The sequence below is a fragment of the Sander vitreus genome, chromosome 3, assembly GCF_031162955.1.
Source record: "Sander vitreus isolate 19-12246 chromosome 3, sanVit1, whole genome shotgun sequence".
Classification (NCBI taxonomy): Eukaryota; Metazoa; Chordata; class Actinopteri; order Perciformes; family Percidae; genus Sander; species Sander vitreus.
In genome coordinates this window covers 36,613,981-36,624,013 of record NC_135857.1, presented here as the reverse complement: position 1 = coordinate 36,624,013, position 10,033 = coordinate 36,613,981, and the positions used below count along the sequence as shown (strand labels likewise).

General features: G+C 42.2%; 1 protein-coding gene across 1 annotated transcript; it reads right to left on the bottom strand.

Annotated features, from left to right (window-relative positions):
* On the bottom strand, positions 1-957 carry LOC144515938 (olfactory receptor 11A1-like). The gene has a single exon (XM_078247136.1). The coding sequence runs from the start codon at positions 955-957 to the stop codon at positions 1-3; it is 957 nt and encodes a 318-aa protein (XP_078103262.1).
* Positions 958-10,033: the final 9,076 nt, after the last annotated feature.

The window sequence follows — 10,033 nt, the reverse complement described above, 5'->3', positions numbered from 1 at the left end:
CTACTTAGTATCTCTGCGACAGGCAAACATCTTATAAAGGAGGACATGTTTACATGTATTGCGTATTTTGGACATTTGCAATCCAAACATGACAGGATTCAAAAGTGGCTGTATGATGAGAAAATACAGTGAAAAAATGATGCGAAACACACTCGGTACACTGGTCATATCAAATCTACTCTGAAGTATTTCAAAGCAGCAGCCAAAAGAAAAGTTTAGGAGTGAAGCGAGGTGAGGTGTGCAGGTACTGACAGCTTTCTGTCTCGTCTGTTTGGAACCAGAAAAACACACTTTAAGGATCTTCATGTAAGAGAAAAGGATTAAAACCAAAGGGAGCAATATGGAGAAAGAAGTGGCAAAAACACCATAAATGTTATTCACGTTGACGTCGGAACAGGCCAACTTAGCAACAAGGTAGTTATGACAATACAAACTGTTTATAATGTTTCCACAGAGAGTTAAGTGGATGGTTAGGGATGAAGTAATTAAAATGTTTACAAAAGAGTACAACCATATCACAATGATTAAGATAACCGCCTTGTTTGTTGTCATACGAGTGTGATATTGTAAAGGATAACAGATAGCAAGATATCTGTCATAAGACATGATTGATAAGTTACTAAACTCTACGCTTCCATAAGTATACAAACAGAAAATCTGCAGGAAACAGAAGGGAGCAGAAACAGTGTGAATGTCAGAGAGGATCTGAACCAGAAGGAATGGAAACAACCCTGTACTACCATACAGTTCATTTACAAACAGGCTGACCAGAAAAAGGTACATAGGTTCATGTAAGCTTCTGTTCTTACAGATAACCACAATCAGAGATGTGTTGGTAATAATAATAACAATGTATACCATTGCAGTTAACATGAAATACAAGTATTTCAAACTCCCTACATCCACATAAGCTCCAAGAATTAAATATGATAAAGTTGAAAAACTTGAATTTAACATTCTTCTAGGTGAAAAAATGAATTGAGTATAAATGACAAAAACCTCACACACGGCCTTACACATCTACTCCCCTCCCTCAGAGTTTTAAAAGACATTTCAATCTGTAAATGAAACATGAACACGTCACACACAGTTCAGTGTTTGTTACCTGTTGTGCTGCAGAGTGCTGCAGTCACTTCTGTCAGCTGCAGAAACATCTGCTGCTTTATAGCTTTTCAGAACTTTATCACCAGGGCCCATACCATCCTATCCATGGACACATTTAGAGACCCCTCCAAGAGTCACCAACCAACAGGCCAGTCCTACTTTATCACCAGGGTCCATACCATCCTATCTATGGACACATTTAGAGACCCCTCCAAGAGTCACCAACCAACAGGCCAGTCCTACTTTATCACCAGGGTCCATACCATCCTATCCATGGACACATTTAGAGACCCCTCCAAGAGTCACCAACCAACAGGCCAGTCCTACTTTATCACCAGGGCCCATACCATCCTATCCATGGATACATTAATGGCGTTTTTCCATTACATGGTACCTGCTCGACTCTACTCTACTCGGCTCGACTTGGCCGCGGTGCCCCGTCCTCCATTTTCCATTGCAGATTTAGTACCGCCTCATGCCTGAGGCGAGCGTGGCTGGTCGTCATAGCGAAGCTGCAGGAAACTGCCCTGATCTAACCCGACACACACACACACAGAACGTGGAAGGTGTGTTGTTGTTGCCACAGCCAGAAGACAAATTTAGTTTCTAAAGGCAGCAGCAAAAAAAAACACCGCTGGCTAAACTATTTAAAAATGGCAGGTTTGTTCAGGACGCCCCCCCGTCAGTCGCTAGCAATGATGACGCAGTGGTTAGTGACCATTCTCTCCGACCAATCAGTCACCTTTTGGTATCGCCTCAGCTCGCTTGGAACCTCGACGGAGGTGACACGAAAAAAAGTACCTGTATGCAGGTACCAGGGACTTTTTATCATAATGGAAAACCAAAAAAGGCGAGTAGAGACGAGGCGAGTCGAGCAGGTACCATGTAATCGAAAAACGCCATTAGAGACCCCTCCTAGAGTCATCAACCAAGGGGCCTGGTTCCCTGGATCACAAGTGAACTATTCTGATGATCGATGATCTGTTGGAGTAAGATTCCCTATTCCCTGCTTGTTAAATGTGAATCTTTTCAAGTTTCTTCACACCTCTGTGACACTAAACTCAATATATTCGAGTTGTGGACAAAACAAGACATTTGACTATGACAGACTGTGACATGTTGGTTGGTGTCATGTTCAATAGCCAACAGGAAAATTAATTAATTAATCAGTGTTGACATATGAAAGCATTAGAAACGACAGAAACTACGCACTATAGCTTTAATGCTACAAGTCTAATATATTATGTTACTCACTTGCTGCTGTTGTTTTAGCAGCTTTCTGCTTCCAGAACAGACATTTACCATTTCGGTAATCATTTAAATGATCAATACAGCCGACAGGAAACCGCTGTTCTGTTCCTTGATTTTAGCTCAGCTTTTAACACCATTATCCCTGTCAGGCTGTACAACTCTCTCCTAGCCATAGGTGTTAATGCTGTACTGTGTCAATGGATCTTGAACTTCTTGTCCTGTAGGAAACAATATGTCAAAATTCATAATCATGTGTCATCAACCAGGGTTCTTAACACCGGCGCCCCACAAGGGTGTGTCCTGTCTCCTCTTTTATATTCTCTTTATACCAACAACTGTACATCCCACTCAACAACAGTTAAACTGTTAACATTTGCAGATGATACCACTGTAGTAGGTCTTATCTCTGATGGTGATGAATCTGTTTACCGGGGTGAAGTAGTACAGCTGGTGAGGTAGTGTGAGGACCATAAACTAATCCTCAATACATCTAAAACGAAAGAGCTGATAGTCGACTTTAGAAAGAAGGCAGCCCAGCACCTTCCCCTCTCCATCAATGGCCAGGTTGTTGAGAGAGTCCCCTCCTTCCGCTTCTTCAGCCCCACCACAAACCAGTCTCTCTTATGGGACCGGAACATCAGTCTCATTGTAAGCAAAGCCCATCAGAGGCTCTACTTCTTCCGTCAACTGAGGAAATTTGGGGTTAGCTAGAATTCAATTCAATTCAGTTTTATTTATAGTATCAAATCATAACAAGAGTTTTCTCGAGACACTTTACAGATAGAGTAGGTCTAGACCACACTCTATAATTTACAAAGCCCCAACAATTACAATAATTCCCTCAAGAGCAAGCATTAGCGGTAGCTATTGCGACAGTGGCGAGGAAAAACTCCCTTTCGGGAAGAAACCTCGGACAGACCCAGACTCTTGGTAGGCGGTGTCTGACGGTGCCGGTTGGGGGTGTGATGAACAGTGGTAGTAATAGTCACAATAAAGATAATGGAACAGTGACTACAATGGTAGTCGTAGTAGTTCATGTCATAGTAGGGCACAGCAGGGCGTTACGGGGTGTTATGTGGCACAGCACAGCATGGGTGGACGCGGTAGGACACAGCAGGACGCAGCCGGACACTGCAGGGAATCACAGAGCGTAGCAGGGTGTAGCAGGTCCCTAGCGACAGCTGCACCCAAGACCCAGGTCTTGGTGCCACCCTAATGCAAGGCGATATTCTGGGTGAAGAAGAAACATAAGGACTCCGAGGAGTAAACTCCCCAGAGCTAGGTTAGTAACAAGCATTTCTGGGAGAAGAATGCACATAAAAGGAACAAATGAAAAGATAGATGAAAGAGCAGCTCATTGTGTCATAGGGAGGAAGGAACTTCTCCAGCAGTCTAGAATTATAATAGCATAACTAAGAGAGGCAGGCTAAAGAGAGGTGCCGGGTCGGGCTTGAACTCTCCCCTGCCGGAACGGGCTGTACTTCCTGCCTCCCTCTACTCTCACTATATTATTGATTATATGATAGGTAGCTCTGATGACTATGAGGAGAAGCAGAGGGAAGCTGGGGTGCTGTGTCTGTAGCCCGCCGGTCTAGGCATACGCTGCAACTCCTCACTCCCTAACTATAAGCATTCGGTTGGGGAGATTGTTTTTGAGGAACGTTGTCGTTTGGCCGATCCAGGCAGTGTAGGCCACCGAACCATCTGACTACTGCATCCCTCAGAAGCTTTCGCCGCGCGGTAGCAATTCTCTTCTGTGACGACGGCTGGTCAGTCGGCGTTGAAGGGGGGCGAGCTACCGGTTCGACTCCGGCAAGGATAACCGGTGTCGAGCAAGAAGATGGACGTTAGCATGCGGCTGAGTCCCATGGCACAGTATCCTGGGAGGCCACCGGGAGAGATGAATATGAGCCACGTCCCTAACTATAAGCTTTATCAAAGAGGAGGGTTTTAAGTTTATTCTTAAATGTGGTGACGGTGTCTGCCCCCCGAACCCAGACTGGGAGCTGGTTCCACAGGAGAGGAGCCTGGTAGCTGAAGGCTTTGGCTCCCATTCTACTTTTAGAGACTCTAGGAACCACAAGTAGCTCTGAGTTCTGGGAGCGCAGTGCTCTAATGGGACAATAAGGTACTAAGAGCTCTTCTAGATATGATGGTGCTTGACCATTTAGAGCTTTGTAGAAGGAGAAGGATTTTAAATTCAATCCTGGATTTTACAGGAAGCCAATGCAGAGAAGCTAGTACAGGGGAAATATGGTCTCTTTTCTTAGTTCTTGTCAGAACACGTGCTACAGCATTCTAGATCAGCTGGAGAGTCCTATTTGAGCATCCTAATAGTAAGGAATTACAGTAGTCCAGCCTGGAAGTAACGAATGCATGGACTAGTTTTTCAGCATTGTTTTTAGATAGGATGTTCCTGATTTTGGCAATGTTACGAAGATGGAAAAAGGCTGTTCTTGAGGTTTGTTTTAAGTGGGCGTCAAAGGATAAGTCCTGATCAAAAATAACTCCTAGATTTCTGACAGTAGTGGTGTAGGCCAGGGCAATGCCATCTAAGGTAGCTATATCTTTAGATAATGAAGTCCGAAGGTGCTTGGGTCCCAGGACAATAACTTCAGTTTTGTTGGAGTTTAACATCAGAAAATTGTAGGTCATCCAGGATTTTATATCTATATATATATATATATTATATATATATATATATATATATCTTTAATGCACGCTTGAAGTTTAGCTAACTGACTGCTTTCATCTGGCTTAATTGACAGATATAATTGGATGTCATCTGCGTAGCAGTGAAAGTTAATTGAGTGTTTCCTAATGATATTGCCTAGAGGAAGCATATATAAGGAGAATAGAATTGGTCCAAGCACCGAGCCTTGAGGAACGCCATGGCTAACTTCAGCGTACTTGGAGGATTTATCGTTGATATTAACAAATTGGGATCGCTCAGAGAAATAGGACTTAAACCAGCTTAGTGTGATTCCTTTAATGCCAACTAAATGTTCCAGTCTCTGTAACAGGATGGTATGGTCAATAGTGTTGAATGCAGCACTAAGGTCCAATAAGACAAGTATGGAAACAAGTCCTTTGTCAGCAGCAGTTAGAAGGTCATTAGTGATTTTCACCAGTGCCGTCTCTGTGCTATGATGCTTTCTAAATCCTGACTGAAAGTCTTCAAATAGACTATTTCTATATAGAAAGTCACATAACTGATTAGCGACTATTTTCTCAAGGATCTTAGAGAGAAAGGGAAGGTTAGATATAGGTCTATAGTTGGCTAAGACCTCGGGATCGAGGGTGGGTTTTTTCAGAATAGGTTTTATCACAGCTACTTTAAATGACTGTGGTACATAACCTGTTAATATAGACATATTGATCGTGTCTAATAATGTGGTGTTTACCACGGGTAGTACTTCTTTAAGTAGCCTCAGTGGAATGGAGTCTAGGAGACAGGTAGTTGGCTGAGCTGAAGAGACCTTTAACATTAATTGTTGAAGGTCTATAGGAAAAAAGCATAATTTTATCATTAAAGAAGGTCATGAAGTCATCACTGCTCAGAACTAGGAATAGATGGCTCAATAGAGCTGTGGTAGATTTGTCAGCCTGGCTACAGTGCTGAAAAGAAACCTTGGGTTGTTCTTATTTTCTTCTACTAGTGTTGAGTAATATTCTGATCTGGCATTTCTGAGGGCCCTCCTATAATTTTTCAGACTATCTTGCCAATCTACATGAGATTCTTCCAGTTTGGTGGAGAAGTTTTCGTGAGATTTGTTTTAATTTGCGAGTTTGGGAGTTATACCAAGGTGCTAGTTTCCTTTGCATCGCCATCATCAGAATGGCATGACTCATTTCTACCGAGCCGTCTTGGAAAGCACACTGACCTCTATCCTGTCCTGGTACGGTAACGGGACCAGCCCGGATAAGCAACAGCTAGAGAAAGTAGTGCACAGAGCCTCCAAGATTATTGGCAGTAGTCTGCCTACCATAGTCTCACACTATGACACCAGAATCATCAGGAAGACTAGAAACATCTCCACTGACCCCTACCACCCAGCAAATCACCTGTTCACCCTTTTGCCATCAGGGAAGATGTATAGAGCGTCACCAGGAGAACATCACGCTTCAGAGATAGCACCTACCTCCAAGCCATACGACACTTAAACATGGCTTAACGTTTTAACGTTTTTCCCTGCGGTATTATGTACTTGTGGACTGTCCTCTCTGCACTATGGTTGCCCCCCCCGCACTAGGGACATTCCCATTCGCCTTTGCATTATGAGCTCTGGCTTGTGCCTCCTGCACCAAGCACTTTATGGACTGGTCCACAACCCGTTTACACACTTTAAAGTACAATATGTGTTGTTTATGTTTATGTCTGTGCATTTGATGTCAATATGTGAGGTATATGTGTACAATGTGTTGTTATGTTGGTGCATTGTTGTCAATTAGGTGGTATATGTGGGCACACCAAGACCAATTCCTATCAACTGCACTGTTAAAATGGCTAATGAACTTAAACTTGAAACTTGATAACATATCCTGAACCTTTGTATGTCGAGCTCTATCTCCACAGTGCTGGAGAGTAAGGTCTGGCTACACCATATATGCATTCTGGGAGAAAAAAACACTCAGGGTTGTTTGCATTTCTTTAAACCAATCACAATGGTCTTGGGCTTATTTTTTGTTGGATTTACTGATAATATTTGAGTTTGGCTTAATCAGTAGCCTACTTTAATTTAACTGTAATCTAAACATACAAGTAAATATTTAAGCTCTAATAACCTCAGACTTGAGTTTATAAACTCAAAACAATTGTGGCAACTGAATTCAATTTTTTTATTTCTGCTTACACACTCGGGTTTACAGTGTGTACATGTACTTGGTCCACAGCAATCTCACCAATCGGTCCCAAAACGTCCCAGTTAGAGATGAAATGCCGTAAACAAGTTTTACCCAAAAATAACTTGTATAGAATATTTTTGATTTATGTGTGTTAATGTTGTGTTAAAAGTAAGAAAAAAGTGCCTCACAATGGCTTTTCTTTTTTTTCTGACGCATCGGCCCTCAGGCCTTCTTCAAATCAACAATCAAAGACAGACACATGCACTAAAGGAACATAGGCCTCACACTAAACACACACCTGATGGTGGTTAGGTAATCATGTAGCTCCATTGGGGTAAGAAACACCATCACCAGTTTTGTTAACCATGGTATAGTTGTAAAGTTGTTTCATGGTCCCTCTCCTCTCTGGCTATAGTCAACAGTTGTCTGGTTTTGTGTTGGCGACTGTTGTAGTTTATCAATGACTGTCAATTTAGTACTGGGAAGTAAAAACTACTTTAAACAAACTTTTGGGGGGGGGGGGGTCGGTTGATATTTTAAACATTAACCTGGTGCATTATCAAAAATATTTGACGGTTGCATTTTGAATTAATTTCAATCAATTTACAGCAGAAGTTCTCTGAGAATCTCTTCTATATTCAAGCTAAACTGGTATTTTATCTAAAATGTAGTTGAATCAAGATCTTGGGATTCAGGAAATCATTGGTGATTCCCAGCTTTATTGTAATGCAAATTAAAGAAAGAAAGGGCAGAGCTGGCTGTACTTCCTGAGGAGGCTGCAGTCCTTTAATGTCTGCAGCAAGCTCCTCTGGATGTTTTACTAATCTGTTGTTGCCAGCGTCCTCTTCTATGCTGTGGTATGCTGGGGAGGAAGCACTAAGAAGAGGGATGCTGGGTGACTGGACAGGCTGGTAAGGAAAGCTGGCTCTGTTGTGGGCGCTGACCTGGAGTGCATCACTTAATTGTCAGATAAAAGGACCCTGAACAAACTGCTCAACATTTTGGACAATGACTGTCATCCACTCCACAGCACTATCACAAAGCACAAGAGCATGATCAGCTCAAGACTATGCACACTGCCATGCACAACTGACAGACTGAGAAAGTAATTTGTCCCCAGGGCCATACAACTATTCAATGCTTCACAAAAAGGAAGAGGAGAGATAGACTTCTCTGCATAGTCTGTCTGCAAACCTTCCATTTTTAAGTAAAATCATTGAAAAAGCGTTTTTTAAACATCTCAACCTTTTCTTGTCACTGAACAACAGTTTTGATGCCTTCCAGTCAGGTTCTCGACAACACCACAGCACTGAGACAGCTCTTGTTAAATGCTTTTATCTTCAGTAGACTTGACTACTGTAACGGTGTCTTTACAGGTCTCCCTAAAAAAAATCAATCAGACAGCTGCAGCTGATTCAGAACGATGCTGCTCGAGTCCTCCCTAAGACCAAGAAAGTGGATCACATCACTCCAGTTCTGAAGTCTTTACACTGGCTTCCAGAGAATTGCTTTCAAAATACTTTTGCTGATTTATAAATCACTAAACGGTTTAGGGCCAAAATACATTTCTGATCTGCTACTACACTATGACCCACCCAGACCTCTCAGGTCGTCTGGGACAGGCCTGCTTGTTGTCCCCAGAGTCAGAACTAAACAGGGGGAAGCAGCATTCAGTTTTTATGCTCCACATATCTGGAACAAACTCCCAGAAAACTGTAGGTCCGCTGCAACTCTCAGTTCTTTCAAATTAAGGCTGAAGACCTATCTTTTTGATGTTGCCTTTCTTTAAATAATTGTTAATTTATAAGTCCTCTGGGAGGTCAGGTTTGGAACCTGTGTTGCAACAGAAAAAGAGTTAAAGTATAAGTCCTCTGGGAGGCCCGAGTTGGACTTGGTTAATTTGTTCTTATACTGCACTGTAAATTTTATTAACGTCTTTTATCTGTTTTAAAAAATAAATAATTGTTTTTAACTGCTATTTAATGTGTTTGAATTGCTCTGTTGCTGAAATGTGCTATACAAATAAAGCTGCCTTACCTTGCCTCCTATAACAACAGTTACAGTGGGGCAAAAAAGTATTTAGTCAGCCACCAATTGTGCAAGTTCTCCCACTTAAAAAGATGAGAGAGGCCTGTAATCTTCATCATAGGTTCACTTCAACTATGAGAGACAAAATGAGAAAAAAAATCCAGAAAATCACATTGTAGGATTTTTAATGAATTTATTTGCAAATTATGGTGGAAAATAAGTATTTGGTCAATAACAAAAGTTCATCTCAATACTTTGTTATATACCCTTTGTTGGCAATGACAGAGGTCAAACGTTTCCTGTAAGTCTTCACAAGGTTTTCACACACTGTTGCTGGTATTTTGGCCCATTCCTCCATGCAGATCTCCTCTAGAGCAGTGATGTTTTGGGGCTGTCGCTGGGCAACACAGACTTTCAACTCCCTCCAAAGATTTTCTATGGGGTTGAGATCTGGAGACTGGCTAGGCCACTCCAGGACCTTGAAATGCTTCTTATGAAGCCACTCTTTCGTTGCCCGGGTGGTGTGTTTGGGATCATTGTCATGCTGAAAGACCCAGCCACGTTTCATCTTCAATGCCCTTGCTGATGAGGTTTTCACTCAAAATCTCACGATACATGGCCCCATTCATTCTTAATTTGGTCCCAGCTCTCTGCAGGTCATTCACTGGGACCCCCATGTGGTTCTGAGATTTTTGCTCACCGTTCTTGTGTTCATTTTGACCCCACGGGGTGAGATCTTGCATGGAGCCCCGGATCGAGGGAGATTATTAGTGGTCTTGTATGTCTTCCATTTTCTTATAATTTT

Excerpts from the sequence above, each read along its gene's own strand:
- LOC144515938 (XM_078247136.1), bottom strand. The coding sequence starts at position 957 with ATGTTAAATTCAAGTTTTTCAACTTTATCATATTTAATTCTTGGAGCT.